Below are 21,946 nucleotides of genomic sequence, written 5' to 3'. Positions count from 1 at the left end.
ACAACGTCCTGACGGTAGGGTGGGTGGAGGGAGGTTGGGGACACGGGGGCGGGCTGGTGGGGGGGGGGGGGGGAGGGGAGGAAAGCTTCCTCCTTTTTTAAAGCCACTGTCAATCTTATTTTCTCTTTCTTGTTGCACAGCTCCTCAGTATTCATTAAAATCATTTAGAGGTACATCAGAAGTCATTGTAAAATGCATATGTATTTGGCCTGTCATCTCTTGAAAGATGCCTTCATTATTCCATAGCTTTTTATTTGTAGGCAGGGACAAAACACGTTTGCGCGCGTAAAGGCACGCAGTGTATTTAGCTGTCTTTTGCTTAAGAAACACTATATGTTGTGCAACTTTTGAATTATCATAATTGCATTCAGACTCAGATAGAAAAAAAATGTAAATTCAAAAGTAATTTGAAATGGCATCAAGTGTGGGCATGTGAATGCTAGCTACAGCTGCCACTGAAGGGTCATCTTAAATGATATGCATGAAATATGTATAAACTGATAACACTCCCATTTTTCCCCTTGCCTGTTCCTCTCCTAGTGGAGAATCTACGGATTAAGGCATACGATCAGGATCCTTACCTTTATTAAAGCAGGTGATGTATTTCTGCAGCACTTGCATGAATCCATAAGAATGCAGCTGGAAGTGAGGCAGGCTGGAAGTCAGTGTGGGTTAGAGAAGAAGGTGATGAGAGCTTGAAGTGATAGAGGGGGGGAGAAAAATGGAAATTGTTAATACACCTAGAGGCTCGGCCACGTTGTGATCTGAGATATTTAGCATAAACGGTATGGCGAAGGTTTTTACTAAATGGTATGGCAGAGATGAGGAGTTGCATGTTGAAGAGGACGAGTGTAGCTTCTGTAAAAAGTATACCGTCTCAGTTCTGGGCTTTAGTGGAAGTTGATAAATAATTCCTCCTTGCGCCTTCCCCTATATTCAATTTACACAAGCTAGAACAAGGTGGTGGAGGCAAAGGGTGAAAAATTATATTTCTGTGTGGGTCATCCACATTCTGTGAACTGTAACACCTCAGGGAGCAGACAGACTTATAAGTAGGCTAATATAAATGGTTCCAAATGGTTAACATGGACCGAACGATAAATAAACAGTTTTGTTTATTATTTTTACATTGCTTGTTAAAACAATGCACAGTTTTAAGACGATTTAAAATATTTTCATCTGCCTAATTAAAATTAATATGTCATTTTGCAACTTCATACACAAAAGCTGGATAATTTATTTTCTAACTTGCATTTTTATTTCATTTTATTTTACTATTAAGCTATTAGGGATATTGTGTAGGTGTGTTTTGACACGATTTTAATTCAGTCTGCTCTTGGCTGGACTATACAGTATTTACACAACCTGTACATAAATATTTATGCCCTTTGCTGAATTCATCAGAATTCATTGTGCCACCTCTAACCACACCTCATTCAGAACAATTGGAATCAGAATCAAATGTTATTCAAAACACTGAATTTAGCGTTTATTTATTTTTTTTTCTTTCTGTCACAAACATATTTATTTATTTAACGTACATCCCCAAACTGACGTTTGGGCTGTTTGTATTACTGCAGTTTTTGGTTTACTTTTCTTCCTTTTTTTTTTTTTTTAATTCACACAGATGTGACCAGAATGAACCTCCAAATTATTGTCAGCTAAATCTCAACATTAAAACTGAATGGTTGTCTGATTGAAGACTGAGCAGCTGCAGTGCACGTGCTTACAATATACAGCCAGAGTGTGTGTGTGTGTGTGTGTGTGTGTGTGTGTGTGTGTGTGTGTGTATCTGTGTGTGCTTCTGGCTCCATATCCACCTGCTGTTTGGGTCAATGTGCTTCAGTGAGCACATGTGCACATTCAGGTGTTCTGTGGGAAAGAGAAGCAGATGTGCTTTACACATTGCGGCGGCTGCATGTAATCTGGATAATGAAGCTGATGATTAGCATCCCCTAGACGCAACACCGTGGCATTGCAGCCCGCTCATTTTTTTTATTTTTATTTTTTTTTTATTATTCAGCTATGTTTTGTGCTGCTAGCCTTTTGGCTGGGCATATTCACAAACACACAAATCAAATGATTCGAATTGCTCTCCGCCTAACATTGCGCATATTCAGATTTTATTTGAGCACCGTTGAAGTTGAAATTGCACAGCTCATCTCGGTTATAATTCAATTATTCAGGTTTAGAATGGCCACTTTAACTTGTGGGTCATTCAGCATAGTGGTGTTTTGTTATTGCTAAGGCCCTCAGTGGTGTAGGAACCTGGGAAATGGAGCAGTGGAAACGTTTACATAATCATGTCACGTCCTTCCAGTGTTTGTCATCCCTTAAATTATAATTCCTTTTGTCTTTGAAGATAATAGGCCATAAATTGTCCTTGTTTGTTAGCCGCCTCCCTGAAAGCTCAGCGTTTACGAGTCTTGGTTTCTAACATTCAGAGGCGAAGCACTTCTCCTTCTATTATACTTTGATGCCTAAAAATTAGTAAAAAATTGTATCCTCCTAAAAATTCTCTCCATATCTGAACATTTTAGCTTCCTCGTAACTTACAGAATTTAGTTTTTTGCTCTTTGCAAAAATGAAAATGTGTGGATTTTTGCTTCCACATCCCTAGTTGAAATCTGCTCTGTTGGGTCTTGCTGCATAGTAATTACCACAGAAATAAAAGACGAAATGGAGCACTGCCCTTTATTGCTTTGGGCTCCGACTCAGGCCGCAGATTAAAAACCCGGTTAGAAGTGGAGGGCGTGGGGGAGGGAGGTGGGAGAGAGAAAAGGCAATATTGTTAACATAGCAAAGACAGAAAATGACTTGTAGCACTGTGGGAGTTGAATCATCTCCATATTAATAGCCAACTCGCCATGGGAATAGAGGTGAGGATTTCACGCAGCGCGAGAAGCTGAAGGGCGTCGCAGGGTCTCGGCGCGTTGAAGGTGAAAGGTTTCAGGAGGAATGCTTCTCGGAGCATCCTGGAGTCCCAACATGAACAGGTTAAGCTTTCTCTCTACGACATGGCACGGACAGGATGTATGATCTTTAATGATGTTAGCAACATAGGCTTGAACCTGCCAGGGCATGAAATTGTAATCAAGCAACGGAAGCTGCAGAGAAGACATCCACCTTATCTCGGCTGCTGGGGATGCTATTCAAAACGCCAGCTTTTTTTTTTTTTTCCCCATTTCATACCGCTTGGTATGCTGTTTATTTTTATTTCTACAACATGGATAACCTGTCAAAAAAGACGTACGTTAGGGGGACAGGTGTGATTTTGCACTCATGGAAGATTTCAATGGTAGATGACCTATTGTGGTTAATCCAGCCTCTGCTGTGTCAGTCACTCTGTCCAGCAGCCATCTTTTTTTCCACTTGAAAGCACAACAAGGCAGCAAGGATTTGCTCCAGAGACCAGTGCAAGAACGCTGGCAGCCCCCTTTGCTGCTTGACTAATACAGTCCAGCTACGGAAGAGAGACAAGGTGCCAAAGACCAATTCACTTACGGGACTCAACAGCAGAAAAGCCTTTGGTTTATGGAAAAGGGGCATGAATTAATAATCACCTTATTGGCTTGCAGTTTTATTTTTTCTTTTCTCCTGCTCTGTGTGCCTTGCCATCCTTTGCATTCGACAGAAGATGTTTACTGCAGTTGAACGCTCTCTGTCTAGCGAAGGTACAAAAAAAATAAAGGCATTAAAAAAGAATGTCTGATAAACATTCAGGTTTAATGCACATTGGCTTTTATGGCGACTGTACAGGATTTGCAAGACTGAGTTTTAATTGATGAATGTCTTGTAGCTTTATGTACGCTCCTAATAAGTATTACTCCTAATCAGCAATTCATTGGTGAAATTTGAGAAAAATTTAACAATCCTTCATCTTCTTTCTTTAAGCATTTTTGTTAGCCTTTCTTCCTTTTAAATAAACTTATCTTTGAATCCACATGCCACCTTTTCTGATTGTATTTAAGTTTAAAAATGGGTCCTCACATCAGACACTGTAGATAAAAGTGTCCAAGTAAATAAAATGTTCTTCATAACCAGAAAGTATGACTACTTGTCAGCAGTTGATATTTGACGCATTTTATTCCTGTTGTAATCACTGCCCCTGTGGTAATCCTCTGCACAGTTTTAGTCATTGTTTTTGAGCCAACTTTGTGTCATTTTCAGACATAAATGAGGGAATAAACCTAAACTGAAATTGTTTTGATTTGATTTCAGCTCTGGGTTTTACAGTGTTTCAGAAATTCCTTTTCATTGCCAATGACAAGAAAAAAAAAAAAACAAAAAACTATGGAAACAGTAGTTATACGTTAGTCATGGGCTGCTGATGATAGTGTTGCTCTGTTCCTTACAGAAGCAATGGATCAGATCTTTGAAGTCCTAATTAGCCATGACAGAGAGACTGCACCAGAGAAAGGCCTGTGCAGCTCCTCACCTCACACGCCTTTCCTCTCAGCTACACTTAAGCATGAAGCACCTCATCCAGAAAACACGGGTTTTAGCAGCTTTCAGTACAAAAACAGCCACTTGTTGCACCTCTGGTGCTAATTGAGCAGCTCTGGAAGCATAATTGTTATGCTCTTTCTCTCAATCATGAGGCTGACAGGAGGTTTGATGCTCTGTACTTGTAGCTGTACATTTATGTATTTACCCTCCTGAAGTTACCAACTCAACCCTCACTAAAAATCGTAAATACACACATTAATCATTTATCAGTTTCTATATTTGCTTCTGTTTTAATCCTTCTTATGTTGCAAGGAGTGAAAGCATCCTCCCTTACTTTGTGGGTGTTGATGTTAATTATAGTCAAGGAGCTGCTTGTTGAAATAATGAGCTGCTGAAGGAGAGAGGAAAAGGCTCTGTGCAGATTGCGTACTCAAAAACACATTTTTTTTTTTAAAGTATGATCTTCAGCCCCATATTAAAAAAAACAAAAAAACATTTCACCTCAACTGGAATCTGGATCCCAAACCTAGAATGACTAAAGTTCTCTAAAACAGGACCAGAGTTGACTATTTTCTTGATCTAACAAGAGGACTTTAGGCAGAAGACAGAGTGGACTGGAGCAGAGTTGGAGGATGAATTGGTGAGCACAGTGCCATGACTGAAAGGTTAATGTCAACGAATGGGAGGTTCTTTTTGTTTAACATTTCCTTTGTTTATTGGTGGATGTGTTTAATAGGATTGAGTGTGACTGCACCCTAATAGGGTCTCCATGATTGATCTCAGTGTCTCTGGGAGATCTTACAGACTCCTCTGTCCTAAGCCAGGTCTCCCACTGGGTAATCACCTCAACTGCCCTCATCCTGATTGGAGCTGACATTTTAATGTCTGGAGTAGCAGTGTGGTCAGCCCTGTTTAACCTGACCCCTCCACCCCCCCTGCCCCCCAATTGCCATACCACCCCTCCCTTACCGGTGGCCTCTGTTCTCAATTTGCCCCTTAAGAACTGTACAAATCAGGCCAAATTTAACTCTTTATAGGGCTGTTAGGGGTTTGTGAGACAACTCCTTAAGTTTCACAATAGACACTTTCCACTGGAGCTCCTGCTGCAGTTTCCCTTCACAGATTCTCTGTGGTGTTAGCTACACATGCTTAGCTGTTCCACTAAAGTTACACCTCTACAGTGTCAACTGTTGGTTGTTCTTTTCTGTTGTTTTTTTTTTTTTTTTAAGTGGAGTACGTTTAAAGCCTTGCTTTGCAGAGGAAGAATAATAAAAAAAGAAAAACACATTATTTTGGTTCTTTCAGCGTTGTTTGCATTTAAATGGGTCTGCAATCTGATTTGATGTGTGAGCCAGTGAAACACTTGAAATCTCTTTAGAGAATGGAAAAGACTGACACACACTGACAATCACTGTGGTCTTTCTATTTCCTTGCAAAAAGTTGATGAATATGCTTGGATATGACTAATTTAGAGCCTACTGTGTGTTTTGTTTGAGTCTTAAACATACATTAAAAAGTTTTAGCATGTTTGTATAAAACTTCTATGTCTTTGATTATTAAAGATTTGCTTTATGACACCTTTTACATAAATTTTATGAAACAAAACCCCAACTGTTGGTAAAGTCTCACATGATCTGAATGAGAGACTGTCATCAACAGATTTTGATGATGTTTGATTTCACTTTAGACCAATCAAAACAGGTGTTTTGAGCACAAATGTCGGGTTTCTGAAAAGTGTGTGCATATTTATGCACTGAGTATTTGGTTGGGCCTCCTCTTGCATAAATCTCCACATCAGTATGCCATGGCGTAGAGGTGATCATACTGTGGCACTGCGTTGGTGCAATAGAAACCCAGATTCCTTTCATAGCTGCCTTCAGGTCATCTGCCTTATTGGGTCTGGTGTCTCTCATCGTTCTCTTAACAACAGATCATAGATCTTCTATGGAGTTCAGGTCAGGAGAGTTTGCTGGTCAATCAAGAATAGGAGTGGTCACTGAACCAGCTTCTAGTGCCTGTGGCAGTGTGGGCAGGCGCCAAGTCTTGCTGGACAATAAAATCAGCATCTTCACATAGCTTGTAATCAGAGGTGAGCATGAGTGCTCCAGAATTTCCTGGTAGACGGCTACATTGACTGTAGACTTCAGAAAGCATAATGGAGCAACACCAGATGGTGTGGCACCAAAAACCATCAATGTCTGTGGAAACTTCATACTGGACTTCAAGCAACAGGGTTTCTGTGCCTCTCGACTCTTCCTTCAGACCCTGCAACCTTAATTTCCAAATGAAATGCAGAATTTACTTTAATTTAGAAAAAGGACAATGGACCATTTCGTAACAGTCCAGTTCCTTTGCTCATGTGAGATCCCTCTGATGTCGTCACTGGTTTTGTAGCGGCTTGACACAGGGAATGTGACACCTGTAGCCATGTCTAGTGTATGTTGGTGTGTGGTGGCTATTCTGGAATGGATTTCTCTTGACAATCCTCTTAAGGCTGCAGTTCTTCCTGCTGCTGGTGCACCTTTTCTCACCACACTTCTTTTTCCTACTCAATTTACTGTTAATATTCTACAGACCAGCTTCTTCAGCAATGACCTTTTGTGACTTAACCTCCCTGTGAAGGGTGTCGATGACTGTCTCCTGGACGTTTGTCAAGTCAGCTTTCTTCTCAATGATTGTGTAGCCTACTGACCCAGAGTGAGAGACTGTTTAATGGCTCAGGGAACCTTTGCAGGTGTTTTGACTTAATAAGCTGATTAAAATATGACACCTTCAATTCCAATTAATGACCTTTTTCACAGTATTCTAGTTTTCTGAAAAAACTGAATTTTGGGCTTTCACTATCTGTAAGCCATAATTGTCAACGTTACAAGAGATAGATGATGAGTTTCACTTTTTGGCGTGGAATATTTTTACTTTATTGCTACATCTTGTTTATTTGAGATGTACTAGTACAAACACAAAACATTTGTTTCGTTCATTTATTTTTTTTTAGTTCATAACCTTTAGTTATACACTGGAGTTCTAGTAAAACATGATTTTGGATTATCTAGAGATGCCTTTTCAAGCCGCCACACACTTTAAGATGCGATTTGATTCAGATGTTATGGAATAAATATTGTGAATAAATGTATTAGAAACATTACAAACAAAAAGGACTGTCCTAAGTATATTAATTAATTAATATTAATGTTCCCAGTATTCTTAGTATGTCTGTATGTAATGCTAAGAAGAGGTACAAGTTTTTAGAGATTTTTCAAGACTCCTTAAACAGCGAGTACCCCTGAGAAATGAAATTGTACCACTTCACGTCTTGCTGTAAAATGTTCTAGTGAGGGACAATGTAAGAGATAAAAGCAGCAATTATTGTGCAGCAATTTTCCATATGACAAAATATCAAACAAATGTACACAGAGGCAAATCACATCTTGGTGCATAGATGTTGATGGAGATCTCTGCCCCTCTGCAAAACATGAGATCATCGAAACCAAAGTAAGAATCTCATATGATGTGACATTTTGTAATGACGTGAAACTTAAATCTTCTGCTATGGTGTTGTTTTGATATCACAACTCGAGACTCAAATGGCCCATCAGTTGGCATCGGTAGTGTTTTCCATAACTGTTTGTTATTGACAATAATTTTCCTGCCCAATTCCCATTAAATGCACTTAAATCACATCTGAGAAAGACATCCCAAGGCTCTTTATTCTCACTGTTATTGATCTGGTACCAGGCTGCCAGGTTCTCAAATTGTCCTAACATATCTGTTGTATCCCTCTTAGTCCTTTGGCTTATGTGTCTGTTTCTATTTGAATATTTTCAGGTGCGTCTGGCCACTTGGAACGGCACCAGTCGGATTCTCCTCTTCCCTCCAAAAGGCCCTCTTCCCGCTCGGAGGTGTCTGACAGCCCGCTTTCCTTGAAGCGTCCCAGGACAGCTGAAAAGGGAACTACGGAGCAGGTCAGCATTAAAAAAAACAAAAACAAAACAGATTTTTTATTTTTATTTTTTTTAAATATATTGATATCCTATGATTTTTTTAAAAAGTCTACTTTCCTTTGAATTAAGGGCATCTAGCTAAAGGTTATCTCGTCATTAATTACCGAGACATCATTAAAAGTCTCAAGCTTGTGAATCAGTTCAATATAAACCTCTGCAAGTAATTCTCAGTGCTGAGCTTTTTTATGTTATGCAGATTTTCTTCTTTTAGATCTCCTCAAAATTAATTTAGCAAATCTGCAAGGCCAGCACTGCTAATTGTGCACAAGCTGGAAAATCAATATAGTATTTGACAGATGAGACCGCTTTCAAGTGGGTGCCAACTGCCAAGACTCGGCGCTGCTCACTTTTCCACGTGTGTGGGTGTGATCAGAGCGGCTCGCTGTTGGAGGGGCGTGCCACTACTCTTCCCCCTGAGATACAGCTTCTGCTGAGACAAGCATCCTGGTTTCACCATGTTAACCTTTTGGTTCTTCTGTCTCTGCCACCACCTCCAGATGTACCAGTGTCCCTACTGCAAATTCACCAACACGGACCTGAATCGCCTCAGAATGCACGTGATGACGCAGCACTCTGTTCAGCCAATGTTACGCTGCCCACTGTGCCAGGACATGCTCAATAATAAGATCCACCTGCAGTTCCACCTCACACACCTCCACAGTGTTGCACCCGACTGCGTTGACAAGCTAATAGCCACAGTAAGTCCTGAGTTATCACATATACTTTGAGTGTGACTGGACGTACAAGGACTGGAATGTCGAGAGGGTTTATGTAACCAAGTTTCATGAGTGCATTTCTCTGTGATTATTGTTTTGTTGTACTCCTCGGTGCCTTCAAACATCTAATGTGAGCGCCTCAAAGAGAACATTATTTGTTTTAATCTGCACCAAGCAGGCATTTCTTTTCACTATTTCATTATATACTAATATCTCATAATAAAATGGGGGCGGGGGGATGCAAAGATGTGCTCTAGTTTTCTGAGCCAGTATATGTAAGGAACTAATAAAACTAAAACTTTTTTAGTTTAACCAAGATGTTAGTTGGTTTAAACTAACATCTTGGTTAGTTTAAACCAAGATGTTTAAACCATAACACAAGAGTTTAGGTAAAGCAAATAATATCCTATGTTATGAAATATAATGCCTTACAACAGTATCTATGATCCTTGAACATCTTTTATGTTAAAACCATAAACTTCAGTTTAGGCTAATTGAAGTTTATGGTTGGTAGCTTTGTTGTGCCACACTATTTTGAAATCAAGTGATGGATTTAACAAAACTGTGTGAGAATTTAAAACTTTGTATGTCTTTTATATAACATTATCCTGCTTTAAGCTTTCCACACATCCATCCCTGGCCTGCCTGGCGGGTATACCTTGGTTTTCATAATGTTTTCTCTGAGACCTTCACAGAACAATTTTAGTAATATCATTATAAAGTTAGTTACTTGCAGGCGGACATCATTTACTAATGAGGTGACTTCTGAAGGCACTTGGCTGAAACTGATTTTATCTATTTATTGCATGCAATACATGGATATTTAAACATCATGCATTGCATAGAGCAGTTCTGATAAAGTATATTAAAGTTTAAGGGGTAAACAAGACTACTGTAGTTGGTCCTGCAGATCTCTTTAGTTTTCAAACTTTGGATTCATTCATTGTTAGCTATTCCTCATTTAGTTTCTCTACAACTTCAATGAATTTGGATGCTAATTCACTAGTCTCTGAAGAATGGCTTTGTTCTGGTCAAAGCAAGACCTTTTGATTATAATTGTAATATTTGTGACACCGATCAACCAATAAATAATTAGCAACTGAACAACAAATTGAGATATTATTTGCTACCTATTCAGTAGCAAATAACAGAATCACTTTCAAAGTAAGTAAAATATTACATTTGTAGTTTTTGTGATGTGTGAAATCAGTGACTCTCAATTTATAATATTTTTGCTCTTGTTTTCTCAAGACAAAACAATCTTTGCTTTATTTAAAACACATCGAGGTTGAATAATCAATCAAAACTTCCCAATTTGCTTCTAAATATCAAACAGCAAATCTTTGTTCTCTTCCATGCTCTGAGGCTAAATAACACGCTGAACAATCACACTATAAAACATTTCTCTGTCTGCTTCCCAGCCATTTTCATCCCCTATCTAGAAAGTAAATGACATGCACATTAGTATGGTAGATAGCAATATTTATTTCTTTTATAGTGCTAGTAATGTACTGAAACACTACAAGGGGAGACAGAACAGAGGTAATATAACACACATTAAAGCCTGAACCTTTTTACAGCTGGTGAATGCAGATGGAAATATACTTCATCCCTTTTGCATGTCTTCTTAGAATACCCTAATTCATTCTGAGATGGGTGACTTTTATTTCTTTCCAAGTGTGCATACTGATGCATTTACTCTCCCTTAATTCATTTGTTGTCTTTGTACTTCCACCTATTGTTTTGTTTTTTTTTTTCTCCTTGTGTGTGTGTTTCTCTTATATATAAAATACATTAACTTATTTAGTCTGCTCGCCTTCATTCCAGGACTCATTTTCTTTTTGCATTAGTTAGGGGCGATGAAAATAATTGTGCTTCATTAATTCTGAGTCTGACTGGATGATAGCCATTTTAAACTATGTTTGCCAATTAGGCAGTCTGAATTAAAAGTGACCTTGGGATCAACTCTTTCACCTAACTGTTTAATGAAGCCATTGTTTAGAAACTGGCAGGTTTCTTTTATAATTCAAATATTTGTTTGTCTTTTTTTTTCTTTTTCTTTTGATTTCATACATTAAATTTTCTAATGTTTTAGGATTTTAACATTAAATCTAAACTTTATTAAATGTATTATTGGCAGATACTGCCAATTTTACAGCATTATGACTCCAGTTAATATTAGACCTGTAGTTTATAATTATTATGTAAATAAAACAAAAAAAAAATGCTAAAGAAAACAAATGAGAACAAAACAGCCAAGATTGCTGCAGGAAGTTCATAAAGAGTTGTCACATTTAGTTTGAAGTTCCAGACATGGATCACAGAGGATTCAAGGCAAAGGGAAGTGCTAATCTCACATTTGAGTTCATACATTTAGGGTTTACATGGCATTTTATGCAGTGAGGAGGAGTAAATAAAAAGAAATGTCTGTGTATAAGCCACCTGGCTATTAAGGTATTTAACAGCTGTTTGTTGTGAAACCATACAACCAGAAATTTGTCATAGTAGTAAGTGAACACGTGACAAAAACTGCCATTCGAAACATTAAAGCTCAGGCAGAATTCACATAAACGTAAACATTTATGCTTCATTTCTGGCCTGCGTTGTTCCTCTGATGTGTCATTCATTACCCAGTTCCTCCCAACACCTATGCCAGCAGAAAAGCCTGTTTTGAATTACTAAATCGGGGTTTTTCCAACGGTGTTTGTATTACTCTGCACTACGTATACAGTCAGGTAGCTGTCAAAGTATGATTTTGAGGACAGAGGTTGTCTTGTCACTAAAACTTTATAAGTCAGTCTACAATTAGTTTCCCACAGCATGGTGTTATTTGGCCCTGAAAAACAATTTCTATCAAATGTTACACATGTGTCGGATGGATGGAAAGTTAAAACACTGATATATTACACAGAAGAAAGAAAAAAAATGCTTTAAAAGAAAGCATTTTCATACTTGGTAAATATTATGCTCTCAGACACCTGCTCCAGCCACACATTGTTTAAACATGTTTCTGTTTATAGGTTTTTTTGTGTGTTTTTTTCCGACTGCAGACCCACATCATTCATCTTTACCCATATACGTTACTCATTTTCTGTTTCCACAGAGCAGCAACTACAAATATATGTTCATTTCCTAAAAGTGTCTTTGAAATGTTTATATAGCTCTGAAAAAATAGCTAAGGTCTGATGATGTTTTCTCTTTGAATGTGATTTTACTGGGTTTGTTTTTGTATCTGACCAAATTCTAAGTACACACATCGTCACTAAGTAAGATTGTTAGCACTTTAATTCCTTTGTGTTTTGTGTCTACAGGTAACAGCCACTGAGGTTCTACCAGCAAGCATGTTCATACCAGTGCCTAGTCCAGACAAAGAGTCCCAGAGCACCCCACTTGCTACAGCCAACTCCATCTCTGAGGACACAAAAAAGCAGACTGGTTAGTATCTCAGTATTTGAAATATTACCTTTGAATTTCATAATATACATATTTTCTGTAATGCCAACCATGGGGTTTTTAAGTCATATCTTTAATTACCTTGAGAAGCATTTGGCAATTTGTAAATACGAAAAACAGTAAGTCATAAAGAGAGCGTCGGAAAATTAGGAGGCACTGCAGGTTTTTCTCACTCAGCATATTTAAGTACCTTTTTATTCTGTGGCTCTCATTCACCACACAACTGGATGAATGATTGGTATTTTAACACCTTGTAATTAATCACAAGGTTGATCTTTTTGTACACATTTCTGCCTGTGGATGCACAGTAAAAGCATTTTTCTCCGTTACTAAATTTAATTGGAAAATAACTGCAAATGGTGATGTCCTGATTAGTAGTTCTTTTGCTGATTTATTTGCAGATGCCACAGATGCTGATACAGAGAAAGGGATGTCCCTCACCACAGAAGCAGCTGAATCTCGCAAGTCACCTTCTGAGGATCAGCAGTCAGAAAAGGAAGATGCCACTGGTTTTCTGTGCTGGAAGAAAGGCTGCAGCCAAGTGTTTAAATCCTCCAACTCTCTGCAAATGCACTTCAACGAAGTTCACAACAAGAGGCCCCAGTTACCGGTTTCTGATCGCCATGTCTATAAGTATAGATGTAACCAGTGCAGTTTGGCCTTCAAGACTGTGGAGAAACTGCAGCTTCATTCACAGTACCATGTGATCAGAGCAGCTACCATGTGCTGCCTTTGTCAGCGGAGCTTCAGAACTCTACAAGCCTTGAAGAAGCACTTAGAAACCAGCCATTTGGAGCTGAGTGAAGCTGATATCCAGCAACTTTATGGAGGATTATTGATGAACGGAGACATTATGGCAATGGGGGATCTGGCTCTCAATGAGGAGCATGGAAGCTTGGGAGAAGACGACAAAGAGGGAGACGACAGTGACCCTGAGGAAAAACAAAGCCCAACAGGCAGCGATTCTGGCTCACTACAGGAAGATTCTGGATCCGAACCCAAACGAGCACTACCGTTCAGAAAGGGCCCCAACTTTACAATGGAGAAGTTTTTGGACCCGTCTCGTCCATTCAAGTGTACTGTATGCAAAGAGTCTTTTACACAGAAGAACATTCTGTTAGTTCATTATAACTCTGTCTCCCACCTACACAAGGTGAAAAGAGCTCTTCAGGAATCCACTACTGGTCAACCAGAGCCTACCAGCAGTCCTGATAATAAGCCATTTAAGTGCAGCACTTGCAATGTGGCATATAGCCAGAGTTCAACTCTGGAAATCCACATGCGCTCTGTTCTCCACCAGACCAAAGCTAGGGCAGCCAAACTTGAAGCAGCTGGAGGGATCACCAGTTCTGCAAGTACAATTAGCGGAGGGTCCAGCATGAGCACATCAACAACTAGTCCAAGCCCAGCTAATAACTCTACTCCCAGCTCAGCAAATCACAGTTCTTCTGGATCTCAGGCAGCTCAAAGTATTCATGGAGGAAATCACATGAATCAGACTCATGGCATTGAAAGTTTGGGAAATTCTTCAGCAAGCTGTCATTCTTCATCATCTGAGAACCATGAAGTAAAAAAGTCTAAATTTAGCGAGATTCTCTCTGCAAGAGGGCAACAGCAGCAGCTTCAGCAACAACAGCAACTGGCTCAAGCACAAGCTCAGGCCCAAGCCCAGCTTCAGCAGGAGCTTCAGCAGCAGGCTGCTCTTTTACAATCACAGCTATTCAATCCAGCACTTCTGCAGCACTTCCCAGTGACAACTGATGCACTTCTGCCGCTGCAGCAGCAGCAATTGCTGTTCCCTTTCTACATCCCTGGAGCAGAATTTCAACTCAACCCAGATATCAACATCAGCAACTCTGTTCTCGGCCTAGCAGGATCTGCAGCTTCTACCCTGCAAGAAGATTTAAAAAACTCAGCCCAGCAGGCCCAGCAGAGTTGCTTGCAGCAGCAATTAATGCATCATCACCTACAACAGCAGCACCAACAGCAGCAGCATCAACAGCAACAGCATCAACAGCAGCAGCAGCAGCAGCAGCAAGCTCACTCGCAGGTTCAAGGGCAGATGGCTTTGCTGCAGCAGAGTGCATCTCTTCTCCAGCAGGCTGAAAAAAAGCAGAAACATTCCTCCTCAAAAGATGAGAAAGATAAAGAAATACAAAAAGAGAAAGATGTAACTGAGAAAAGTGAGGACAATATAAACAAAGATTCCACCGAAAGCAAACCAAAAGAAAAAAAGGACATTCAGAACATTTCACTAAACATTAACCAAGATTCTGGCATGCTTCCACCTAGGATTGCTTCAGATGCTCGAGGAAATGCAACTAAAGCCTTGCTGGAAAACTTTGGATTTGAATTAGTTATTCAGTACAACGAAAATAAACAGAAAGCTCAGAAAAAGACAAGTGGACCTACAGGATCAGGTGGTTCAGGTGGAATAATGAAGGTTGTAGATCCCATTGAGGGATTAGAGAAACTGGAATGTGAAGCCTGTGGCAAGCTGTTTTCAAACATACTGATTCTAAAGAGTCACCAGGAGCATATCCACCAGGCTTTTTTCCCTTTTCGATCCTTGGAGAGATTTGCTAAGGAATACAGAGAGCATTATGATAAACTCTATCCACTAAGACCTCCAACACCAGAAGCTAGTCCTGCTCCTGCCCCACCTCCTCCTCCACCGCCACCTCCTCCACCACTCCAAAGAGCTCCAACACCAAATATTCCAGTCTCTGCAGCCTCGCTCACTCCTCCTACCGTACCCCCTCCACAGCCCCCAGTTCCAATGACACAAATACCCATGCCAATGGATTTACCCTTGTTCTCTCCACTCATGATGCAGCCCATGTCTTTGCAGTCCCTGCCCACTCAGTTGCCTCCTCAGTTACCTTCTGTCGAGCCAAGCTTGGCATCAGACTTGGCCCAACTCTATCAACAACAGCTTACACCTGCCATGTTACAGCAACAGAACAAGAGGCCACGGACTCGCATCACTGATGACCAGCTTAGGGTCCTGCGACAGTACTTTGATATAAATAACTCTCCAAACGAAGAACAAATTAAAGAAATGGCAGATAAGTCTGGCCTGCCACAAAAAGTGATAAAGCACTGGTTCAGAAACACGCTCTTTAAAGAACGTCAGCGCAACAAGGACTCTCCTTACAATTTCAATAATCCTCCAACAACAACTCTAGAAGAAACAAAAATTGATTCCAAACCTCCTTCCCCTGAACCTCAGAAACATGAACTCTATGGAAGTAAGAGATCATCTAGGACCCGGTTTACTGACTACCAGCTGAGAGTCCTACAAGACTTCTTTGATGCAAATGCTTATCCGAAAGATGATGAATTTGAACAGCTCTCCAACCTTTTGAGCCTCCCCACCCGAGTTATTGTTGTGTGGTTCCAAAATGCTCGACAGAAGGCAAGAAAGAATTATGAAAACCAGGGTGATGGAGCCAAAGATGGAGAAAGGCGAGAACTGTCAAATGACCGATATATCCGTACATCAAATCTAAACTACCAGTGCAAGAAATGCAGTCTGGTTTTCCAGCGTATCTTTGACCTGATAAAACACCAAAAGAAGCTGTGTTACAAAGATGAAGATGAGGATGGGCAGTATGACAGCCAAAATGAGGATTCGTTGGATTTTTCCCATGACAGCTATACTCCCTCTGGGTCGTCCTGTCACACACCAATGCCCTCCTCTTCAAGTCTTTGCCCTCTTCCTCCATCAACGTCAGCGTTTTCACAACTCTCATCGGCTGAGAAAGAGGAAGCATCACCAGCAACCACCTCAAACCCCTATGATGAAAACCCCAAACAGCTGCCAGAAATTTCTAGTGATCCACGAGATACTCAAACTTCTATAAAGCAGGAAATCATACTCCAAAACCAGTCTGAGCCCCAACACACTAGATCTCAGAGAGAGGAAAAGATGCACGTCTCTAAGGCTGTCAAGCATTCGTCACTGTCTCAGCAACAGCAGCAGTGTGGCCCATCATCTTCTCAGACAACCCAGGCATCCTCACAAAGCTCCCACTTGGGCCTCAATCCACACCTGTCCTCTGCCACACAGCAGCTGGCACAGCAGATGATTCCATACCAGTGTGAGCAGTGCAAGATTGGCTTTCCATCCTTTGAGCACTGGCAAGAACACCAGCAACTGCACTTTCTCTCTGTGCAAAATCAGTTCATCCATCCTCAATTCCTTGATCGTCCAATTGACATGCCCTTTATGCTGTTTGATCCCAGCAATCCTCTGCTGGCGACCCAGCTTCTTTCTGGTGCAATGCCTCAGATACCCAGCAGTTCTGCCACCTCTCCGTCCACTCCAACCTCCACCATGAACTCCCTGAAAAGAAAGCTCGAAGAAAAGGCTAGTACTAGCCCTGGAGAGAATGACAGTGCAAATAGTGGAGAGGAACCACAGAGAGACAAGCGGCTCAGAACCACCATTACACCTGAGCAACTAGAGATCCTCTATCAGAAGTATTTATTAGACTCAAACCCCACTCGTAAAATGCTTGATCACATTGCTCATGAGGTGGGATTAAAAAAGAGAGTCGTGCAAGTGTGGTTCCAAAATACTAGAGCAAGAGAGCGAAAAGGCCAGTTCAGGGCTGTAGGGCCAGCCCAAGCTCATCGTAGGTGCCCGTTTTGCCGAGCTCTATTCAAGGCAAAAACGGCCCTTGAGGCACACATTAGATCTCGTCACTGGCATGAAGCCAAACGTGCTGGATACAATTTGACTCTCACTGGTTTGTTACCTGAGCAGGAGAGCATGCAAATTAAAATGGATGTTTTGGATACATCAGGCTACTCCCAACTGGCCTCAACAGTGAACAGTGATGGACAAAGCTCCTCTATGTCTCCAGTAAATAAAAGCATGGATCTGTCTCCCAGGGGTCTGCTGAGCCCTTCATCCATCAAAGTTGAAGGAATGGAAGACTTCGAGGGTGCAACAATGTCCTCTGTGAACCTCAGCTTTGATCCAAACAAACTGGATAATGACGACTGTTCATCTGTGAACACGGCAATCACAGACACAACTACAGGGGATGAGGCCAATGCAGATAATGACAGCGCTGATGCAAAGCCCAGCCAAAATAGTGGTGATTACCTACACAAGTCTGGAGGTACATCCACTATGCTTGAAAATGATGACCAAATGTCATCAGGGTTAGTGAGCCCTGCAACAAGCTTTTATGCTAAGGACTATGAAAATGAAAATATGATTGACCACAGTGAGACATCCAGCCTGGCTGACCCCTGCTCACCAAGCCCTGGAGCCTCAGGTACCAGGAGCATTGACAGTGGAGACAGACCAGGCCAAAAGCGCTTCCGGACCCAAATGACGAACCTCCAGCTGAAAGTGTTGAAGTCTTGCTTTAATGACTACAGAACACCCACTATGCTGGAGTGTGAGGTACTTGGCAATGAAATTGGACTTCCAAAGAGAGTGGTTCAAGTGTGGTTTCAAAATGCTCGTGCCAAGGAGAAAAAGGCGAAACTGAACATGGCTAAGCACTTTGGAATAAACCAGACATCTTACGAGGGGCCAAAGACTGAATGCACATTGTGTGCCGTAAAGTACAGTGCTCGCCTTTCTGTTCGTGATCATATATTCTCTCAACAACACATATCCAAGGTGAAAGATACCATTGGGAGTCAGATTGATAAAGAAAAAGAATATTTTGACCCAGCTACTGTTCGCCAGCTCATGGCCCAGCAAGAGATGGATCGCATTAAGAAGGCCAATGAAGTTTTGGGTCTGGCACAACAGCAGGCCATGCAGCAGCAGGGGATGTTTGATAACCCTGCTATGCAGGCTCTGAATCTCCAGTCAGCCTACCCAAATCTCCAAGGCATCCCACCTGTACTTTTGCCAGGGGTTGGTAGCCCTTCTCTATCCAGCTTTAACTCATCTAATTCAGGTACGTCATTGTTTCAAACTGACTGAATACCAGAATTTGCATGCTATACAAAGAAACTTGAAACTAATAATAGACATCAATATTACATTCATCTTGCCCTTCTATCAGTTGCATGAATTTGCACACTGTACATAGTGTAGTATTTTATATATTGTTCTTTTACTATTCTTGATATGCTGCAGAGGTTTACGCTCTTGTTACAAGGAATTAGCTAACTTGACTGACTTTCCTTTATAAAAATTAAATGACCCATTGCCATTCATATATCAGCAATCTTCTTTATTCTTCTGTGTGTACTGAACAAAATGCCTTGTTTTTTTCTCTTTGCAACTGTTAATGCTACTTTTTTGTGGGTTTAACACTCCTTGTTTTTTCTGACAAACTTTCAGCTTTAACTCCTCCAAAACCCTCGAACCTCCTGAATATGACGGGTGCCAGTGTTCCCTCACCAAGCCTGCCCACTTCTGGATTGCCTAATAAACCTCCCTCTTCAGCATCTCTTGCAGCATCGAGCCCTGCCCAGACCAACACATCTGCTTCTCACTCAAGCCCTACGCCCACATCGAGCTCCACTTCCTCCACTACCCCATCAGGCTTACGACCCGGATCCCACAAGGAACGTGATGTTGAAAGTTTAAGAGAGAAGGAGAAGGATAAACCCAAGGAAAAGGCAGAAAAACCCTCAACTCCATCGTCAACTGGAAGCACCCCAGCCCCTTCCACTTCTGCTGCAAGTGCCAAGAAGGAGAAACCAGACACAGCTGTTCCTGCCACCTCCATGCCAACACCTGGTATGGAGTATGTAGTAGATCCTGCCCAGCTTCAAGCTCTGCAGGCCGCTTTAGCATCAGACCCCACAGCTCTCCTTACAAACCAGTTTTTACCTTACTTCATGCCAGGCTTTTCCCCTTATTACACCCCACAGATCCCTGGTGCTCTCCAGGGGGGCTATCTGCAACCAATGTATGGTATGGAAAGTCTTTTCCCATATAACCCAGCATTGTCCCAAGCACTCATGGGTCTTTCCCCAGGTTCACTATTGCAGCATTACCAGCAATATCAGCAGAGCTTACAGGAGGCACTACAGCAGCAGCAGCGGCAGCTTCAACAGATCCAGCAACCCAAGGCAAGCCAAACTGCAGCTCCTACTCAAAACTTAGGGGATCGCAAAGAGGCTGCCAAAGATTCAGTCAAAACAGAGGAGCAAAAGAGCAACCCCCACAGTGAAACCCCCATATCCTCCTCCTCACATAACAAAGTATCTTCTGAGCAGAACGAAATACATGACAAAGCTATGGACCTTCATCTAGACCAGTACATTGTCCCCAAGGCGCAGAGTAAACTTGCCTGTCGCAAGTGTCAAGCTGTTTTCACCAAGGAAGAAGCGGCTATTACCCACATTAAATCTAACTGTTTCTTTGGTCAATCTGTGGCAAATCTGCAAGAGGTGTTGCTGCGTGTCCCCGGTGGCGTAGGTGTAGGGGGCGGAAGTCTCTATGACTGCTTGGCTTGTGACACTACGTTGGATGGAGAGAAAGCACTCAGTCAACACCTGGAATCGGCATTGCACAAACACAGAACAATCAAGCGATCAGTCAGAAATGCCAAAGAGCACGCTACTAGTTTATTACCTCACTCTTCAGCCTGCTTCCCCAGTCCTAACACCGCATCTACCTCGCAGTCTGCCACTCATCCCATCAGCAGCCCATCTCCCTTGCCAACAACATCAGCCACCATGCCATCCTCTGCTGTCTCCACTTCCCTGTGCTCTTCCTCTAAGGCCCAACTCAATACCACAGCTGTCGGCAAACCCTGGCCCCAGGTCCCCTTCTCCAGAGCTTCAGCTGGAAAGCCCAGTGCTAGTCCCTCCTCCTCTTTTCCTCCAGTGTCCTCACCCTCAACGGTTACCTCAAGTTCATTGAGCACCTCAGGAGTTCAGACCTCGATACCAACAGACGTCTTTACCGACGAGTCTGACTCTGACAGCAGTCAGAAGTCAGCAGATAGGCAGGGCAGGGCAACAGAGGAGCCGCAGCAGCCTACCTATGTCAAAGACAGTAATAGTTGTAGTAGTAACCTGGCTAGTGTAGGAACAGACTCCATCAGATTGTAAAAGAGCTTTCAGTGATGGACAATATTTAAAAAAAAATACAAAGAAAATGACAAAAAAACACAAAAAATCATAAAAAGCAGCAATGTTAAAAATACATTAAAAGTATACAAACCAGTTTCAGAAAAAGATGTGTAAAGACTAACTGCAATTCCAAAGCTTTTAACCAAAAATTAAATGTTAGTGGATTGTTTTCCCATATCAACATGCTGGTTTTTATTTTTTTTTATTTTTATTTTTTTTCATTTTTTTTATGTTTAACCCAACTGAAATCCAGGCATACTAAGGTGTGAGGACAAGAAAGATCAAAGATCATAGCAGTTATATTTTATGTAATAGTGGAAAAATGCTGTACTGTATGGCAATGGACAAGAACATAAGTTGGCAAATAATGACCCAATAGCCCTTTTTTTTAAAGAATGCAAGTAAGTAACCCAATACTTTCTACTTAAGAGCACAGTCACTAAAAGCCAGTATGTACTGTATGGGAGAATAGTCTGTTCAGTTCAGTTTTCTTGCTACTTAAGCATTCAGATACCAATGGCTTGCAAAAGTAAAAGAATAATGTAATGTCTATTTTATTCTCAGGTCAACAACTCAAAGATGTTTTTTTTCTGTTACAGAGACTCACGTTTTACTTTTTTTATTTTCCAATGAGATGATTTTTTTTTCTTCCTTAACTTGATTTAACAACAAGATTTTATGTTAAATTTAATTTAACAAGGCATTTCTTCTGGGCATTTTAAAGAATTATTGATTAATATTGCTAATTTTAAAATCCTCATAAAGTGAGGAATTCCCATTATATCCAGATAAGCATTGCAGACATAGTAAGGGGCAATTTGAAAAGACTTTTGATAAAAAAATAATAATAATAAAACTTTCTGTATTTATGATAGATATGAGCATTTTTGGTGTTGAGTAGATTGTTGCATTGGAAATGAATTTCAACAGTATGGTAGGTTGGGGAAAAAACTTTGTGTACATTTAACTTTTGTATTGTCTAATTTTAAGACACTTCATTTGATGTTGACTTGGTCATTCCAATAGTCTAGGTTAATGAGAGGTAATTTATCTAAACATTGTTTCTGTCTTACCAAACTCTTGTGAAACATTCTCCCAAATGCCCCTGTTGACAAGGCAGGATCCTCTTTAGGATCAAAATTTATTTAATTTTGTGATGTGGTTGGTATTGTTCAAACCAAATGATCCTGGGTGAAATACTGAGAGATTTATTTTTAATTTAATTTTTGTGTTAACTTTGTGCACTTGTCAGACTCCTAATTG

At 40.8% G+C, this 21,946-nt stretch overlaps 1 protein-coding gene across 4 annotated transcripts in view; it reads left to right on the top strand.

Moving 5' to 3' along the window:
- Positions 1 to 21,206, top strand: part of zfhx3b (zinc finger homeobox 3b) — a 355,565-nt gene extending 334,359 nt beyond the window's left edge. For all 4 annotated transcript variants that reach the window (XM_015049272.1, XM_015049125.1, XM_015049196.1 and 1 more), the window contains 5 exons: positions 8,275 to 8,411; positions 8,948 to 9,148; positions 12,478 to 12,601; positions 13,021 to 18,549; positions 18,939 to 21,206. In XM_015049272.1, coding sequence (XP_014904758.1) covers positions 8,275 to 8,411; positions 8,948 to 9,148; positions 12,478 to 12,601; positions 13,021 to 18,549; positions 18,939 to 20,662 — 7,715 coding nt within the window. In that variant the 3' untranslated portion in view covers positions 20,663 to 21,206. The remainder of the gene's footprint in view (positions 1 to 8,274; positions 8,412 to 8,947; positions 9,149 to 12,477; positions 12,602 to 13,020; positions 18,550 to 18,938) is intronic.
- The last annotated feature ends 740 nt before the right edge of the window (positions 21,207 to 21,946 follow it).

This window comes from Poecilia latipinna, unplaced genomic scaffold (genome assembly GCF_001443285.1).
Source record: "Poecilia latipinna isolate Pla-1442-1.1 unplaced genomic scaffold, P_latipinna-1.0 Scaffold3, whole genome shotgun sequence".
Lineage (NCBI taxonomy): Eukaryota > Metazoa > Chordata > Actinopteri > Cyprinodontiformes > Poeciliidae > Poecilia > Poecilia latipinna.
The sequence above is the reverse complement of the archived record's forward strand: the minus strand, read 5'-3'. Positions and strand labels throughout refer to the sequence as shown.